At 53.9% G+C, this 18,462-nt stretch overlaps 6 protein-coding genes across 6 annotated transcripts; 4 read left to right on the top strand and 2 right to left on the bottom strand.

Annotated features, from left to right (window-relative positions):
• Window positions 1-822: 822 nt before the first annotated feature.
• J4E86_003233 (uncharacterized protein) lies at window positions 823-4,977 on the top strand (the record flags this gene model as incomplete). Its single annotated transcript, XM_051443789.1, has 10 exons — window positions 823-1,151; window positions 1,205-1,322; window positions 1,385-2,421; window positions 3,760-3,829; window positions 3,882-3,917; window positions 3,977-4,109; window positions 4,161-4,259; window positions 4,311-4,367; window positions 4,415-4,859; window positions 4,911-4,977. The coding sequence occupies 10 exons, from the start codon at window positions 823-825 to the stop codon at window positions 4,975-4,977; spliced, it is 2,391 nt and encodes a 796-aa protein (XP_051305284.1).
• Window positions 4,978-5,712: 735 nt separating this feature from the next.
• Window positions 5,713-8,214, top strand: J4E86_003232 (uncharacterized protein; the record flags this gene model as incomplete). The annotated part of the gene is made up of 3 exons (XM_051443788.1): window positions 5,713-5,790; window positions 5,855-7,943; window positions 7,994-8,214. The coding sequence occupies 3 exons, from the start codon at window positions 5,713-5,715 to the stop codon at window positions 8,212-8,214; spliced, it is 2,388 nt and encodes a 795-aa protein (XP_051305283.1).
• Window positions 8,215-8,467: 253 nt separating this feature from the next.
• J4E86_003231 (uncharacterized protein) lies at window positions 8,468-9,390 on the top strand (the record flags this gene model as incomplete). The annotated part of the gene is made up of 6 exons (XM_051443787.1): window positions 8,468-8,543; window positions 8,623-8,688; window positions 8,736-8,798; window positions 8,848-8,876; window positions 8,933-9,169; window positions 9,223-9,390. 6 exons carry the CDS (start codon window positions 8,468-8,470, stop codon window positions 9,388-9,390), a joined length of 639 nt encoding a protein of 212 aa, XP_051305282.1.
• Window positions 9,391-9,840: 450 nt separating this feature from the next.
• J4E86_003230 (uncharacterized protein) lies at window positions 9,841-12,113 on the bottom strand (the record flags this gene model as incomplete). Its single annotated transcript, XM_051443786.1, has 3 exons — window positions 9,841-10,053; window positions 10,107-11,699; window positions 11,862-12,113. 3 exons carry the CDS (start codon window positions 12,111-12,113, stop codon window positions 9,841-9,843), a joined length of 2,058 nt encoding a protein of 685 aa, XP_051305281.1.
• Window positions 12,114-13,212: 1,099 nt separating this feature from the next.
• J4E86_003229 (uncharacterized protein) lies at window positions 13,213-16,677 on the top strand (the record flags this gene model as incomplete). Its single annotated transcript, XM_051443785.1, has 1 exon — window positions 13,213-16,677. One exon carries the CDS (start codon window positions 13,213-13,215, stop codon window positions 16,675-16,677), a length of 3,465 nt encoding a protein of 1,154 aa, XP_051305280.1.
• A 546-nt stretch (window positions 16,678-17,223) lies between these two features.
• J4E86_003228 (uncharacterized protein) lies at window positions 17,224-17,964 on the bottom strand (the record flags this gene model as incomplete). The annotated part of the gene is made up of 1 exon (XM_051443784.1): window positions 17,224-17,964. The coding sequence occupies one exon, from the start codon at window positions 17,962-17,964 to the stop codon at window positions 17,224-17,226; it is 741 nt and encodes a 246-aa protein (XP_051305279.1).
• Between the last annotated feature and the right edge of the window lie 498 nt (window positions 17,965-18,462).

The raw sequence follows: 18,462 nt of genomic DNA, 5'->3' as shown, positions 1-18,462 counted from the left end.
GGGGGCCATGCCGTGCACCCACATAGCTGCCAGGCACCTTAAGCCACCAAGTGCCGTGTCGGGTTCCTAGTGTGTTGGAGCAGGGATGTGTGGCTGGATCGATCGTCCAGGCCTTGAAGCGATCTGCAAATAGTTAAAAGCGGTTTAGAAAGATCTGGCGGCGTTGAGCAAGCCGATGATGACAGCTGCTAACCAAGATCCTGCACGATATAGCGTCGCAGTAATAGCGTCGGCACTAAGATCCGGATGCAGGGTAATGGTACTCTGCTGGAATGCATGGCGTTCTACGAGGCGTCTTCCTCACCGCCAGCGGAGGTGGCACGAAAACGTCCATCTAGCGAGCATTTCCGCCACTTTGATGACGGGTCCTTGCCTGGAAGTATCCTGGCAGACGGTAAAGGTTGTACAAACGGCCGTCGAGCTTGGTGGGGCGTGGCGTTTGTGTCTTGGTGTGCTTACTGGCGGTGGAGGGGAGGAGGAAGCTGACCCACCCAATGATGGTCAAGGGAACGACCAAGAAGAACACCAAGTCCACAGGCTCCTAAGGCCATCGGCGCTATGCTCATGGGCCTCAAATCTCGTGAAAGGACATGGTCGGTCCTTGCAGCACATGATGTTTCAGCCATGGCTGAAGTGTTACAGTCGAGATCAACGAGCCACAGGAACGGCACGGGCGAGGCCTTCGCGATCCTAGCGTGGGGTCCAAGCGTCCTTCGTTTTTTTCCAAGGTTTCGCAGACATCAACCCGCACGTGTGATAGAGAGTGCTGTTTCTACGCTACACTGCGCAGCTCCTGGCCGATCGAAATTTGCCGACGCGTAAATGAATTGGCTCCTGCCTGTTCGGAGGAGCGTTGTCCGTCCCCAGCACCTATTCCGAAACCGGGGAACCGCTCTACCTTGCGCACATGCACTATCACTATGCCGTCCCCGCTGCAGTTCCACCTTCTGTCCAAACACTATTGCTGAGCTGCTAAGGCCAACTCAATCGGCCAGTTCGTCTCAGCAGAGTGCACAGGACAACGAGGCACTAACGATAAACGGCTATGTACGGACGGTGCGCAAGCAAAAACGCATCGCATTCGCTGCTATAGGCGACGGCTCGACTTTGCAAACAGTCCAGGCCGTCCTGCCTCCTCAACTAGCAGAAGGGTTAGTAGCTCCCTTTAGAACACTCTGTAAGTACTGACATGCTGTACTATCAGACTCTCTACGGGCACTGCAGTGACAGTCACGGGAAAGTGGACACCCTCACCAGGCCAAGGCCAATCCCATGAACTTCAAGTCAACCACGTGCGAATATTGGGAGAGAATGATGCCACAGTAAGTCAACATGAGTGAGCCTCGGAGTCCTGCCCGATGTCTGATTTGAATCTTAATTCCAGACCTACCCAATCCAGAAGAAATACCAAACGCCCGAATTTTTGCGCACACTCCCACATCTCCGAAGTCGACTACCAATTAACTCGCTTCTCTTGCGGCTGAGATCGCTAGTCACTGCACAAGTGACCAACTACTTTGCGGAACATGATTTCATTCAGTGCCATCCACCAATCATCACCTCCTCCGATTGCGAGGGCGCAGGAGAGGTGTTCACTGTGGCGCCTGGAGCACCTTCTTCAGCAGACAAAAGCTCTTCGAATCAGGTCAAAAAGCAAGAAGACATGTTTTTCGGTTCCCCCAAGTATCTGACGGTCTCCAGTCAGCTTCACCTAGAGGCTTTAGCTCAGTCAGTAAACAAGGTCTGGGCCTTGTCTCCAACATTCCGAGCCGAGAAGAGTGATACAGCCCGTCATCTTAGCGAGTTCTACATGCTGGAAGCTGAATTAGCTTTCACAGAGGATGTGAATGTCGTCATGGATGTTGTGGAAAATATGCTGCGTTCCGTTGCGTTGAAATTACAAGAGTCGGTTGTAGGTCAAGAACTTCTCGAGGCACGAGCACGAGACCAGGACCAAGAGAGCACATCCGTGTCGCACACTGTCCTCGCACAACGGTGGCAAGGGCTGGTAGCGGGGCCATGGCCTCGAACCACCTATGCGGCCGCAATACAGCACCTTAAAGACGCAGTGGCTCAGGGCAAGGCGGATTTTGAGTATGCACCTGGTCATGAAGATGGTCTCCAGACCGAGCACGAACGATTCTTGGCTGAGAGCTTGGGACGCGGTGGACCCGTATTCATCACTGATTACCCACGTAACATCAAGCCTTTTTACATGGCGCCGTCAAATGACCCGACAGCTGACAACCCGGCCGCCTCGACCGTCGCATGCTTCGATCTCCTTATACCTGAGATCTGTGAACTGGTTGGGGGCTCTATGCGTGAGCATCGACTAGCAGAACTCTTGCAGTCCATGGACGAACACGGTCTTCAACAAGCGCCGGACAGCACTACCGACGCATCAGACGGCTCCCTGCAGTGGTATGTGGATCTCCGCCGATACGGCAGTGTACCGCATGGAGGCTTTGGTCTAGGGTTCGATCGACTCCTGTGCTACCTCGCTGGTGTATCTAACATCAGGGACGTAGTCAGCTTTCCCCGGTGGTACAAGCGGTGCGAGTGTTGATGCGCAAACAAGATATAAGGACCTCCGGTATCCCGGATCACGGCATCGCCAGCTGGTCACGGACGTGGCATCTCGTAACGTGGCATGGCAGAGGGGCTGGATAGCATTGCTTGTTGCAGCACATGAAGACCGCGCGTTCATTGTACTTGTACGATCAGCTGCCGGCTATACGATAGCTGCTCATTCTGCTCGAATCTGGATGGGATAGCCTCGGACCAAGGCACCGTGAGCTATCTACGAAAAATAGCTCCGGGTGTCCAAACTTCCGTGTGTAGACTTGCCCTATTATTCAGCTTGCAAGGCGGAGTGGAGACGAAAGTTCGCTGGTTATCCATTTGTTATCAAACACTGTGCTCAGTGCACCTAGCGAGCTTTGCAGGTGAAGCTCGGGCATGCACTATGCAAACCATCCCAAGATCGGACATTATTCAGCATGCGAGTCTGGATGCGCTAATCGAGACTTGCCGACTTTGCGGGGTATCGTGAGCAAATTCAAGCTTTGCGAACAACGTGTAGACGAGTGGCAGCGGACCAGACGTGTGTGGCGGGCTCGAGGTGCGGGCGGAGATGATCTGATAAGATATACCAAGCACCTTCCCCCTCCCACATCCGAGGCACCTTGGCCGAGTCTAGCTATCGCGTTGATGATGTACTTGATCTCCGCGGGCACCTGTCACCGATTTACGGGGCATTTGGGTAGGGCGTCGCGAAAATGTGCCGTCCGCCATGGCAAACAGGCTCAGGATGAAAACTTCGCTGGCAGATGAAGTGGCATGCGCATGCGCAGGTTTGCCATGGAAGCTCCGGCATCGCTGGTGGAGGCATGGGTACGTAGGGCAGATAGCAGCGACTCAGCGAGAGTACCTAGTCGCGGGCGGAATTTAGGTCTGACGTCTCGGCGTTCGGCTGAAGTCATCTCGCGCTTCCGTTAGTTGCAAACAAAAGTAACAACTTCAATTTCAGACCATTGCCCACTCACCACAGTCGCCCCTCTGCATCGACGCGCGGAGGCTCTACGTCCACCCCAAAAACAAAAACCCTCTCAAGTCGCAAAGCTGGAATCCGCGGCGCCAGTAGCCGGCCGACTTATGGCCCCCAATGATCGGCCATCAGTTCCTATCGAAGAAGAACACGAGTACAGCTCCATTGCACCGCCGCAAATGAGAGACACCCGTCGCTGACTTGCGCGCCAGTTATGAAGCGCTCCCGCCCAACTTCTCCCTCACCGCCAACATGCTTGCGGGCGCATTCGCAGGTGTTGCGGTACGTCTCCGAGGTCGCCGCCGTGTATAAATCCCGACTGACCCGACGATAGGAACACTCGGTGATGTACCCCGTCGACTTGCTCAAGGTACGCAGCTTCCCATCAAGCTCTCCATGCACTGCCGACAGCGCGCTGACTCCGGACAGACCCGCATGCAGATCGTCAACCCGTCGCCGAGCGCCATGTACAGCGGTATCTCGAACGCCATGGTCACTATATCCAGGGCGGAGGGCTTCTGGTCATTGTGGAGGGGACTCTCGAGCGTGGTAATGGGCGCAGGTGGGTAGTGTCAGACAAGCAAGACCGGCAAGGAGAACTGACACAATGCAGGTCCCGCGCATGCCGTCTATTTTGCATCCTACGAAGCTACAAAGCACGCCCTCGGTGGCAATGAGGGAGAGAGCCACGAACACCATCCCCTCGCGGCAGGTGCGCAATACCACGACTACAAATGCGGGAGCAGCTACTGACCATCAACAGCTGCTAGCGGTGCCGCGGCCACCATCTCCAGTGATGCGCTGATGAATCCCTTTGACGGTAAGACGCGCACCACGACCTCGCTCCGCGCCTACTGAATCTCGCAGTCATAAAACAACGCATGCAAATGCACGGTTCCGTCTACAAGTCCGTTCCCCAATGCGCCCGAGAGGTTCTCCGCACTGAGGGCGTGGGCGCATTCTACGTCTCATACCCCACTACACTGTGTATGACGGTGCCATTCACCGCACTTCAATTCATGGCCTACGAATCGATGTCCAAGGTCATGAACCCGACCGGCCGCTACGACCCCTATACGCACTGCTTCGCCGGAGGTATCGCCGGAGGATTTGCAGCGGGGCTCACAACTCCCCTCGATGTCATCAAGACGCTATTACAAACACGCGGCAATGCTCGAGACGCAGAATTGAAGAACGTCTCCGGCCTAATCCAGGCAGCCAAAATTATCCATCAAAGGGAAGGATACAGGGGATACTTCCGTGGTCTGAAACCCCGAATCATCACCACCATGCCAAGCACGGCAATTTGCTGGTAAGTTTTGAGCTTGGACACCGCAACCGGTATTGATCTGACACTGCATAGGTCCGCATACGAGATGGCCAAGGCTTTCTTCATTCGGAGGAGCACCAACTCATCAACGGCCATATAACAGAGAGACGACTATTTGACTGATCTTCTTTTGAACCATTACGAGAGCCCTCTGATTCCGCGATATGCGCACTACCCACGGAACGATATACACGCAGTGTCGCGGAGAGTAGCGACCATGGCAGTATTGGGCATCCAAGGCAAGGTCTAGCATTGTGTGGCGCGCTGGAGGAGCATAGGGCTGCGTCGCGACGCTTCTTCACTGCCATTGTATAGTCATAGAGGCTTTTGTGGAAGCCGATCTGGCGGCGTACTGGATGCTTGGTTATGCGAGCACACGACGGCATGCGCATTCTTGTATCATATAGCAAATTCAATGTCGGCGTCACTCAAGACCCAAGAACATTTTCGCTCTTCAGCCCAAACAAGGTGCGTAATCGATAACAGCCGGGCGCGAATAGCAGCCCCACTTGCACATGCGCCTTCCTCGTGGCTGTGTGAGCACGCGTATCCTGGGTTGACAGTATTACCTTGTGATCTGATGTAATAGCGCGAGAGAGAGCGTGCCGAGTTGCGTAGAGGATGCATGAATGCGTGAGGACAAAGTCGTCTTCCATGGTCGTCGCTGCTCAGCCTTCGCGGTTGCAAAACGCAGCTACCTACGTCACACACCCGCGCGAACTAAGACCGGCGACGAATCTACAAACACGAGCCCGAGACTGGACGCGAGACACCTATTCTGTCCTCCACGCCACCCCCCGCGTGAATTGGGCGCATCATATACATGTTTTCCGCTATGCGCGCCAACACGACGCAGAAAGCCTACGACGAGGCTTTCCTAGCCTGCTCGACTGCAGTCTACTTTGAGGGCCAGGTCAGTGCCCAACCACCCCCCAAGTGTCGCATGTGCCCAGCATCACTGACAGAGAGACATATAGAACAACGAGAAAGAAGCGCTGCGATCATGGAAAACCGCCCTTGACCACATCTACTACCACAACGCCCGTCGCAACCCCTCGACCTACCGCCCCGCGTCCGAAACAGAGAGGGCACTGATCGAATCGCTACGCCAGTTGGAGCTGCAATGTAAAGAGCGCGTGGATCTGTTGGAGGCGCTGAAAAAGAGTCGCAAGGAGTCGAAAGAGAGCCTTGCCTCGCTCTCGTCAGACAACGATGCACCCACACCACCACCCCACGGCGTGCCCCTATCGCAAAACGATCCAAGCGCATCTACATCATGGCTCGGAGCCGGATCTATACCACCCATAGAGTACACAGATCTCTCAAGACCGCCGGCATTGCCATACCGTCCGGCGATGGCGCCACGGAAGAGCTCCGGTACTGGCTCCATACGGGACAACAGCTTGACCCAGACTCGAAGCGCATCGACGCTATCCCCAGGACCAGTAGGAGATAAAAAGACACGTACCCCATCCCCGGAGAAGAGTGGCAGAATGCTACGGACACTGAGACCCGGGAGAGAGAGCAAGCCATCTTCGGCGAAGTTGCCCAACACGTTGAGAAGTCGCCCGGATGCTTCAAAGGCAGCTACCCAAGCGTGGAGTGTCAAAGCCACAGCATCCTCCACTCGGCCAACATTAGGGGCCCCGAACCCATCGACCAGTTCTCTTACACCCTCCGCCCGCTCATCCCTCGACAAGCCGGCTGCTGAGAGACCGAGTGCTTATTTTCCGAAACCCGAAGCACAACCGCCGCCTGCACAAGCACCGTTCTACTTTAGAGCTGGCGAGGGGTCAGCATCAACCGCATATGCGGTTCCACCACCTGGTGGTGAGACTGATCCGGGGCCGGTCAAACCTGCTACAAACGAGCGAACAGCGCCAGCAATACCCCGAAAGTCTGTGGGTTTGAGTCGACTGAACAACGCGCAAGGGCCCAGTACACCATTACCATCTTACCGAAAGGAGTATCCCAAGCCCACACCGGACCCTCGATCTCTTGCCGCGTCTGCTGCAGCCCATTCGTACGGCGACACTGGGGGCGAGCGAGGTGGAGTGATGTGGGATCCGACGACAAGGAGACTTGTACCGAAACCCAAGAGCAATGACACACAAGCGCGAAGCAGTTCAGAGCAGGAGGACTCACCTGAGTCTTTATCACTGGAAGAGGACGGAGATTTGCTCAAGCAGAGGCCACCTCCAGTGCGGAAGGGCAGGGCTAGAGGCAATTCGATGCGTGCAGAACTACCAGATACCCCAGGTGCGGATAGTTCTGAGGCGGAACTGGAGCCAGAAGAGACGGATGAATGGAAGCGCAAAACGGATGAGATCATGAAGAATTTGCCACGGGGCGTCGATAAGCAAGCAGCACAGCAGATATTAAACGAGATCGTGATACAGGGAGATGAGGTACACTGGAGCGACGTATCAGGACTTGAAGTTGCGAAATCCGCCCTGAAAGAGACGGTAGTGTACCCGTTCTTGAGGCCTGACTTGTTTATGGGTCTGCGAGAACCTGCACGCGGCATGCTCTTGTTTGGACCCCCTGGAACTGGAAAGACGATGTTGGCCAGGGCAGTTGCTACAGAGTCAAAGTCTACTTTCTTCGCCATATCAGCTAGTAGTCTGACGTCGAAGTTTCTGGGCGAGTCAGAAAAGCTTGTTCGCGCCCTTTTCCAGCTTGCAAAGATGCTGGCGCCATCAATCATCTTCGTCGACGAGATCGACTCACTCCTCTCGTCGCGTTCGGGATCCGGCGAGCACGAAGCATCGCGACGCATCAAAACTGAGTTCCTTATTCAGTGGTCCGATCTGCAAAAGGCAGCTGCCGGGAGCGCGGTCACGGACAAGGACAAAGAGAGGGGCGATGCAACTAGGGTTCTCGTCCTCGCAGCAACAAATCTGCCGTGGGCGATCGATGAAGCAGCAAGACGAAGATTTGTAAGAAGGCAATATATCCCACTGCCCGAAGATTGGGTCCGGAAGCAACAAGTCCAGACGCTATTGAGCCATCAGAAACATGAGTTGAGTGACCGCGATCTGGATCGTTTGGTCAAGCTCACTGAGGGTATGTGATGATCATTGAGGACCTGAATCATAACACTAATCTCTTTCCAGGTTTCTCTGGTTCCGATATAACAGCGCTCGCGAAAGACGCTGCAATGGGCCCTTTGCGCTCACTGGGCGAGAAGTTACTTTCCATGACGATGGATCAAATACGACCGATACAATATCAGGACTTTGTAGCTAGCCTGCAGACTATCAGACCGTCTGTAAGCAAGCAAGGACTGAAGGAATTTGAGGACTGGGCAACACAGTTTGGTGAACGTGGAGGCTGAAGTACTAATTAACGGGCTGGCAATGCGCTTGCAATAACGAATCAAGTATTTACATGAGTATATGCATGGTCACAGTCTCAATGTCATTTGCTATCATTGCTCTTAGCATGCTCACCCCACCTGCCTGGGTCGAGGATGGCTCCTTCCGTCTGGAGTGTGCCCGTGACTTAGCGCCATCCCAACACGGGCGCATCTTACACCTAGCAAGCTGTTCTTCTTCATTCAATTTTCCCTATCATCGCTACTAGAGCAGATGATGGCGCCCCGCAAGAAGACAGAAGAGAAGGCCACAGCCAACGAGGCCGCAGATCTAGTATTGGAGTATCTACGTGAGTCACTCACCTCACCTCACATCTGAGAGCCCAACGATCGCACTGCACCCTGTACTCAAAGACTGACTGGTCGCAGGCAAGCAAAACCGCCCATACTCGGCTATCGATGTTTCGGCAAATCTACACAACAAGGTCACAAAAGGTTCGTTGACCTTTCACTCTCATCCGACAACGACTGATTCAGGGCAGCGTCTGCGGCAAAGGTTCTGAAAGATCTCCACGAACAGAAAGCAATCGAGGGGCGTGCCGCTGGTGAGCTTGGTTGAGCCTGTCTGCAGTTCATATCAGTTGACAATCTCAGGCAAGCAAATCGTATACCACGCTTTACAGGTATGATCCAATCCTTGCTCTTACCCTACATCTGCTCAGATCTGACCCACTTGTAGAACGCAGCCGAAGCATGCACCACTGAACAACTCGCCGCTCTGGACGAAACCATCCTCAATCTCCGCACACAGACCACCACGCTTGTCGCAGTCGCAAAGAATCTGCGTGGCTCCTTGTCCAGTCTCAACTCCACGCTCAGCACGGCAGATCTTGTCGCCAATGTTACCACTCTTGAGACGGAGAAAGAGCAGATCGAGTCCAGACTTGATGGACTGAAGAAGGGAAAGGCGAAGAAGGTAGGTTCAATGTACTCAGAGTGATTTATGCATGTTTGTGCTAACTCTGCAAGGTCACAACATCAGAGCGAGAAGCGATTGAGAAGGAGTGGAAGAAGAGCATTCGTGTGGCAAAGAAGAGGCAGAAGATTGTGACGGAGATGTGGAAAGAGATCAAGGAGAATTTTCCTGATCCGCAAGAGAGAGAGGACCAGAGGGAGATGTTCGACCTCGATGGATGAGGGTCTGCTGCGCTGTCAGAGTGGCGTGAACGATGCTTAGGTACCATGTGCAGGCGATGTTGTACGATGTTAGATGTGAGCATACCAGGACGATGTAGTGAAGTCAGATAGTTCAGGCTCAAGACACGAACTACTTGAAGACATACAAAAGTGTATAAAACTTGCGTATATATCATTCACATCGTGCTTTGAACGTAGCTAAAACGCCTCCAACGCCACTCTGGCAAACCCGCAATGATGCGAACCAAAAAGCGAACAAGAGATGAGAGGTTAGATCCCAACGGCAGACAAGCGCCTTTACAATGCAGTGCAGACACCAATACATGAAGCACGAAACATAGCCTGCCAGGCCAGCTGGCGAGCCAACAGAGCTACCCAGACTGCGCAAACAGCATCCCAATGCAACGTGACAGAACGCAAACGGCATCATGATCCAGGTAATTCGAAAACTCAAGAGCGCTGATAGGAAAACGAGCTACGGAGGTCATCTCTGATCTCCTGCGACAGATTATCGTCGGCGTCGATGTGGCTAGGATCCTGAGCACGCGCTAGTTCCTCGAGGGTTTTGGCGAGGGCGGCGCCTTCGGTGCGGCCGCGGTCTACGTTGACGAGCATCATGATGGGGAAGGGGAGGCCGACCAGGATGGCTAGGAACCAGAAGGCCTGTGGTTGACGTTAGTATGATGCATGAATTCGAAAGTGTTGAGCAGACTTACCGGTCTAATCTCGCCATAAGCATCGGTGATGGCGCCTACAATAGCGGGACCGAAGACACTGCTGCCTTTGTCTGTGATAGCGTATAGGGCGTAAAAGGCGGCTTCGTAGCCAGGAGGGATGAGCTCGCCGAATAGCGCACGGCAGTAACTGCTGAGACCACCAAGGACGAAGCCGTAGACTGCACCTAGAGGGTACATCTCCCACTGCTGCTGCAAACCCAGGTATCCTAAACGCTGGACTGCTGGTATATACCCTAGAAGGCCGTATATTGGGATTACTTCGAACAGCATGATGCAGAGTAGGATTGTTTGTGTTGGCGACAAGTGGAAGAAAGCAGATAGCCGTGACCACAGGAAGGCGCCCAGAACGCCGAAGACTGTTGCGATGACGTTTATTAGGGCGAGCATGGCGTACGACATGCCTAGCGTTGTCTTTGCGAAGAGCACTGCTGTACCGGATACAGTGGCAATGCTGTCTGAAAGTAGGAACCACGCTGCGAGGAAGAGTAGTACATCCTTGAGATGCCGCGCGTGGGTCGCTGTACGGCCAAGAGATTTCCACGAGTATGCAAAGTACGCGAGGGCAGTGCCAAAGTTGGAGGTTTGCGCACCGATATGCAGAGGCGGTCCTGGACGGGGACGCAGCCAGCGCGCTGTCGGTAGTGTGAAGACAAACCACCACGCGCCGATGACGAAGAGGACCAGGCGGAGGCCAAAGTTGGAGGATTGGAACGCGATGACGATGAGAATACCGATAGTTTGTACAAGCAAAGCAGCGATGTAACCGATCGCGATACCGTAGGATGAGATCTTGGTTGCAAGAGCGAGTTCCACTGAAGGAGCGGACCTGCTTCTTGCCCTCGGAATTGTCAGATCGGCGGCTGAAAGGTTACTCGGCAACAGTGCAGTTGTCGCATCAGCGACTTCGTCAAGAAGGCCTTCTCTTTGTCCAAGCTGGTTTGCGTATTGCGCTCCTCGTATTATATTCTCCTGCGTCGGAGTTTCACCTCCTCTTTCGTCGTCCTCTTCTGTCTCCGCCTCGTCTTCCTCGTCTGCGTACGATTCGTCGGCGATGGAGTCGGCGTACTTGACTGTAGGGTGGAAGCGCACCATTAGCGGTAGGAAGCTGTTCAATAGTACGAAACTGGCACCAAAGCATGTGTTTGAAATGATTGCCAGCACTGCGCCTAGCAGATACACCTTGGGTACCACGGGTAGGAAAAGCATGGTCGCGATGCTTCCAATAAATGCGAACCATAAGAGGAAGGTCTTCCTGAACCTCCCATGATCCGCTGCGCCGCTCATGCTAATGATCAGCAGAGCTTGTATGAGGACCGATATGCTGAAAGTGTACATGGCGAAGCTCGCAGTATTGATCTCGATGCCGAGGATATGAACGACACATTGTCCCTTTTCAGGATTCGGTTTGAACAGAGCTTCTACGGCGTTGGTGGAGAATGATGGGCCTGGATGGACGGTAGGCTTCGTGGCTTTGCACGGTGTGGACGGATCGGATAATAAGACGCCATTCTCGCGCGCGAGTTGCTCGAGCGTTACAGGTATAAAAGATCCGATACCGCAAACAACAAAGACCTGGGGTGGTTAGTGTTGGTGCTCGCGTAGTTTATGAGCTTGACGAGGCGCGTCAGAAGCAGCATCACGAGAGAGACACGCGCACAGCTTTGCGATGTTGAAACAAGCTTGCAAAGGCCTGAAGCAGATTGGGACGATAGTAGGAAAGAAGGGGTGAAGTACCTCGGCAGCCCATCCATACATGTAAAAGCCGCGGAGCTCCTTGTCGCTGGTCAACCGGGTGTCTTCGCCCTCGTAGTGGGGCTGCGAGTCGTGGGACTCCATGTCAAGGCTCTGGTCGGAAGAGAGGCTCTGCTCATCGTCTGCCTCGTTGGACTGCGATATGGACGGCACCGAGACTTTGGATTGTGAGGATGCATTGCGCGCAATGGTCGGGCGCTCATAGGGCGGGAGCTCGGGCGCGCGAGGTGACATCGAGCGATTGGAAGCAGTCGTCCACAAAACAGGGTCCTGCGCTAATCAACGGAAATGCGTCACCGCAACTGAGACATGATGAAGGATCGAGGGATAAATGCGACAGCTGACCGGGCTGCTATTCAGGTCGGAGGACAACTTCTAGTGGGCACGTTGAGGTCAGGCCCAAGCTGGGGAGAGATGTGGAGTTGTTGGGGTGGCAGCGGATGATCCCATGGGCATGACCTGTGAACATCTGATAAAGCGTCTACTTGCAGTAGAGGCTTATCCGAGAAAGACATTGGACAAGGCGCTTGCGCTCCAGCTCGCATCTAGATAGACTACTGGCCGCCGCAGCCGCAAGCTCGCCGAGCCGCGGACAGCAATGCGGTGAATGACTGAACGTACTAGCGATTAAAGTAGCTAGCTATATCGCATCCGCGCGACGAGATGTGCAGTGTCGTTGACGCACATTATAGACAAGCTGGGCCCTCAAGCTTGACTCGGTTGCTGATGCGACCTCAGTGTGTCTGGCAGGAGATGCAGGGCTCCATCATCAGCGTGCATGGGTGGAGCGAGCGCCAAGGCGCTAAACCCAATCCACGCCCTCCCTCCCGTCGTCGGTACGAGAGGCTGCTGATGTTTCAACGACCTCATCGCTGCAACCACTCCACCCGCCCACGTCGCGCGCACCCCATCCACGACCACTCCGGACTAATTCCCACCGCTCTACGGCCGCGACTGCCATCACGACGTTTTGCAGCATTCACAGTCGACGATGCGCTAGTCGCCAGCGCCCCGACCTCGCTTTCTTTCACCTGCTGCATTCGACCAGCGCCCTTTCAACACTCACTGCGCCTCGTGCTATCTCGGCGCTTCCATTCTTACGCCAAAGCATCTGCTTTAATGAGCGCGCCTCACTCCTAACCTGCGCATTTCACCGCCGACTCCACCGCCAGCCCTCTGCACGCAGCCTCGATCACGATTCAAACCGCGCGGTTGACATTCTCGCGACAACATCAAGGAAAAAGCGCGACCACACACTTCAAGAAAGCTATAGACGCGCGCAAAACGGGTGCGCAGACGGCGCCCCAGGCCGCGGGACGGAGGACGACGTAGTATGCCAGGCATTCTCACCATGAACCACACCGGGTCCGACTCAGCGACGGCTTCACGAGATGCAGAAAACAGGAAGCGGAGCCACAACGGGGATCTGACCAATGGCGGACTCAACGGCGCGCGAAGTGATACGCCGGCAGGGGGACCTGCTGTTAATGGGGGTCCTTCGCGCGAAACCAGCACCAACGGCGCATCCATGGTAGTCGCAGCAACGGCGGGTCCCACGCTCGAACAATACTCGGATCTGCCCCCGGAGATCGCTCATATCGGCCCCGAACAGTACATGTCCCTGTCAACACTGTTGTTGCGGATATCCCAGGAATCTTACAATGAATTGGAGGAAGTCCTGAAGAACATGGCCGCCATCCAGATAGCGCCAGTGTCAAACGGTGCTCTTCCCAATGGCCTTGGCGCGGCAAATGCACAAGTGAATGCAGAGGCGAACAAGCGTAAAAAGCTAGTTGTGCTTCAATTCGCGCAGGAGCAACGGGCTAAATTCATCAAGCTGCTAGTCCTCACCGAATGGGGAAAGAAAGCTTCCGTTGACATATCAAAACTCATTGATTTGCTGGCCCACGCGAGTACCCAGGCAGCCCATATGGATGCTGCTGACTACAAACTGGAAAAGATTAAGATTCTGTCCAACAATGCCAGAGAAAACAATCCGGACGTTGCGACCGCCCTGGAAGTGCTATCGACAGGGAAAGCGTCATGGATGCCGAGCCTGGGCTACATACCCCCTGAGCCTATCTCTGCGGAGCAAGCCCTTAAACTGCTTCGGTACATGAACACTTCTCTCTCTATACGCCTCAACGTACACGAAAGTCTCCCACGACACCTCCAAGACTGGCGCGTGCATTCTGGACGCGCAACTTTCGTTGTTGCCGGCGAGCTGGAATTCGACGTCATGTCCTTTGTAGAGGATGCCTCAGAACAGTGGTTTCTCATTGATCTCCGGTTGTTGTTCACTCCTGCACCTACCATTACCGTCGGTAGCCGTTTCTTCATGCAACTCAAGCTGCAGGCCGACGTAGTTTTAAAGGAGAAGGGTCTGACCGGCCTTTTCGACTTCCTGAACAACTTTGTTCTAACGCACAAGATCTCAGTGCTTCGATCGCAGGCTGTTAATCTCGTTCGCAGCGGCTGGGCTGGATCTCTCAAGGTTGAGCCTGTGCATCGCTTGCTCGTCGTGTCTTATTGGACTGATAAGCCTGGAAAAAAGAATTGGATTGAGATTGGCGTATCGAACAACAAACCAAAGAACGGCAAGGTTTCGTGGAGAGGGCCTCCCATACCGTCGCTGACTACGCGCTGGTTCCGCCAGGGCAAAGAAGTGAAAGATGTCAAGTTCCATTTTGACTGGAAGGATCTCTCCATGGAACGCGTTATCAAGCAAGTTATCGCACGCCACACGAGTGATATCTTGCGATCCACAAAGGAGAGTTTCAAGTCTGGAGTGACGGCGAATGCACATCTTTCCGAGACCGAACCTGCCGACTCTACACTCAACGCATCGCTGGGTACGAAATCTACATCAATTGCCCTATCACTAGAGTCGGTCACTGGTAACTACATCCTGCGACCAGCTAGCGCACTATCAGCGCGAGCGGAAAATGCTTTCAACCAAGGCAGAGAGCCATCACAGATTGCTCATGTAATGACGCAAGTGCTAGCCGGCACATTGCTCAGTCTGATCCAGAAGAACGCACAACAACTCGGCTGGCAATCGGTCGCAAGACAGGCTTTGAAACAGCAGGTAGTGTCGGCTGCTGTCAAATTGGATGTCATCTCTTCCACGCTGTATTGCCCTCGCGGCTGGACACCAAACTGGGCATTGGCAGCGGTAATCGACTCTTCAGGCGAATCGTGGTGGATCTTTGAAATCGGATCTGGTGGAAATAGCCTCGAATACGCCGAGCAGATCAAGTTGGACAGACCTGATGGAAGCTCCTTGCCCATCAACCGCAACACCTTGGCAAGTCTGGAGAGGGTCGCTGTGCAGCTTCTGTCGTTCCGCGTCACAGCTCGCCAACTAGAAAAGGAGAAGAAGAATTTCAGTTTGCGACCTGAGTTAGGGCAAGCAGGCTCGTTCGTAGAAGCTGGTTGTGTCCCCCGTCGATGGGTGCTGCATGTGCAAACTCCGGACCTTCTTGTGCCCCAAGCAGACGAAGACTCATGGCTTGAATCAGACATCAAGATTACATGTGAAGGCTTGAAAGTTGGGGGTCAGGACGTCTGGCATATGGCTGTCGGTAGAATGGTCAAGTCTGTTGCTGCAGACATGCATAAGCTCATGGCAGCTTCACCACAGACCGCCTTTAAGTTCTCAGAAGATGGCAACTTCAGGATTCTTCTTGCTACACCCTTTGGGCAAGATATCCTAGGAGAGCTGCGAGCACGACTGCGAGATGTTAACCGCCTTCGTACCTTTGCCAGTACCCTCCAGAAGCGCCAAATGCGGCTTTCGTCCTCCTCCTTACAGCGCGTACAGTTCCAGTACGGTCCATCGCCATACTCTGCAACCGTCAACTTTGGCACTGAAAAGGAGCTTACCATCGAGCTGTCACATGACAATCCCCACCATCGGATTCTCCATCTGCTCACTGAGATCGCCAACGATCGGTTGCCTTCCTTCCCAACCACGGAGGTCAGCGATGTCGATGGCCTAGATCGCTTCTGTACGACTCTCGTCGCGACCCGGCCCCTCTTCAAGGCCCTGCGCGAAGTCGAAGAACGATCGCCAGGCAACTATAGTAATCCCGCAATCCATGTTCACTCCGTCCTCAAATACCGACTCACCTATGACAATCCGGTCTGCACTTTCGACGTGCGCCTTCAACCCAAAGATGACCAGGTGTACTGGTTCGTCGAAGACAACTTGCGTCCAAAGGATCCTCCAAATCAAGCCACAAATCTACCAACTCCCGAGCGTGCGCCTGGTCATAGGCGTCTCGACAGCCTACAGGCCAAGCTGAAGGAACTCTTCAGTGGAAAGGGCCCAGGATGGTTTGGTACCCGAACCGGCATGGTGGCGGACTTGGACGCGATCCCTGAAGCACTACTCAAGCTGGATGAATGTGTTTTGAGTTGCAAAATGGCAGGAGGTTATGTTGCACCTCCACCACTTGAAAAGCCCCCGCAACAAGCGCAGAACCAGGGATCTGGTCCAGGACAGGCGCCTGCACAGGCGAACGGAAACCAGCAGGGAAACCAGCAGCAGCAGGCTAGGATGCAACAACAACAGCAGCAAGCGCGTCAGCAGCAGCAAAGACAGGCTCAGGCGCAAGCTGGGAAACAGCACCCGAACATGCAGCAACATCCCAGAAGCCAACCTCCGAACGGCAGACCCTCGCAGCAGCAGATGCCAAACGGCCGCCAGCAAATGTCTCAGCAACAACAGCAAGGTAGAGGCGGTCAAGGAGGCCGTCCAGGGCAGTCCAAGAACGACGTCATCACCATTGATTAGAAGACCTTGGGATGAGACCAGCATACCAGCTGTAATTGCGTTCATTCCATTCACGATTTGTGTACAATGTTTCTCTTTCACGTTCTTGACGTTTTTCTAGCATTGGGTTAGCGGGACTACGGTATAATTTGCGCTTTGAACAGGTTCTGCTGTCTTGCGGTTCTCGGTGGGATTTCCCACCGGATTATGTATTCTATCTGACATGGACGCGAGGTCGGCTTTATCGGCGGACGATTTGGGCCTGCGCTTTACTTCTTTTGCTTCGTAGCTTGTATGATCCTTTCTTTTTATACCATGGTGGGAACTTGCGACGAGGGTAGACATGAATAGTATCACGCCATGGCTAGATGTGGTGCTGGCGATCTACCGATATAGATATCAAATGCATAGATGCTGTTAAAGGTGTATTGTGCTCAAGCTGGAAAACTCTTGTGCATACCAAACACGCTAAATCATATCATACAGTCTATACCGACCATGCATGCAACGAAGCCAAATACAAACCGTTTACCCTTTGGTCACACTCGATTCTCCTTGTCGTCAGCCTCAACCAAGTAGGTGGCCCTGTCTCATAGAATGAACACTCGGTGCACGAGATGGCACTCGCCTTCGTCGTCTCCACAGCCAAACCGCAATTCCTATGATTGCCAAAAGCCCTGCTGCACTCAAACCGGCCGCGATGCCTATTGTTGCTTCCTTACTCAACCCCGAAGACTTTGCATCATCGGCGGTAGTAACATCCGTAGCTGCTGTACATTCTGAGGTACAAGACGGCGTTGCATCCGGTGTGGTCGTAACATCAGAGGAGGTGGAGACGGTAGAGGTGGGTGTAGCCGCAGCAGCACCAAAAGTGCTAAGTGTCCATTCTCCTTTGCCCGAATCTCCTTGCGCGAGAAAAGGCTTCAGGCTCCCATCTTCGATATCGAGATAACTACTAGAGCCGGCGCGGTTGTTGCTGACTTTGACGTTTCCATCACTTTGTACGTCTAGTCGCCAGTACTGTGCGTCTATGATTTCGCTAGCTCGGAAACGCAAATCTGTCGTCTGGCTTCCTTCATAGTTGTACGTGCTCAGAGAGTTGCCGTTCCCTTTATCTTCGGTGTGTAGGCGGTAATAGTCGTCGAGCTCGGTCTCTTCGAAGTACCAGAGCTGGCTTGGATTAGCGTCGCTTGAGACGGACTCTAGAACGAGGGTGTCGTTATCTGGTGTGGATGCGAGCGCGCTTTCGAGTCCCAACTGATCTGTTTTGATGACGTATCTTGCTGATAGGTTGATGAGGTCTGTCATTGTATCTAGGTAAGATGGAGGGAAATGGGTGCTGATCACAAAGAGAGAACCTTGCCGCCTTATTGATATGGGTTCGAGGCTGCGGCTCTACCTTGCTTAGATAGGCTACTTTAATCGTCAACAAGCCACCATACTGTTAACGGGCTACGCTTGGTGATGGGTGCACTTCGCAAATAGGGTTGGCGCTTGCCAAGAACGCCATGCATCTGCCTCGTTGCCTTCTCGTTCTTCAATTCCGCGTATCAGTGTCAGGCTGGCGGCATCTGCAGGATAGGCGCAGCCTTCTGCATGGCTTCTGCACCGCACTATGCCAACGAGTCGGCTGAGTCGGCTGCGGCCAGAGCTTGCATAGCCCGAGTCGTCCGTGGTGGTTGCGAAAGGCATCACACACTTTGTCATACTTGGAACATAGCCCCGCGATCACGGTAGAGAGGTAAATTTTTGTGCTAGTATGTTACTGAGATTCTCGTTAGTTCCGTTCGTTTCCACTGCAGAATC

This window comes from Alternaria arbusti, assembly GCF_024043155.1.
Source record: "Alternaria arbusti strain BMP 1465 chromosome Unknown scaffold_3, whole genome shotgun sequence".
Taxonomy (NCBI): domain Eukaryota; kingdom Fungi; phylum Ascomycota; class Dothideomycetes; order Pleosporales; family Pleosporaceae; genus Alternaria; species Alternaria arbusti.
This window is presented reverse-complemented; position numbering and strand designations above follow the sequence as displayed.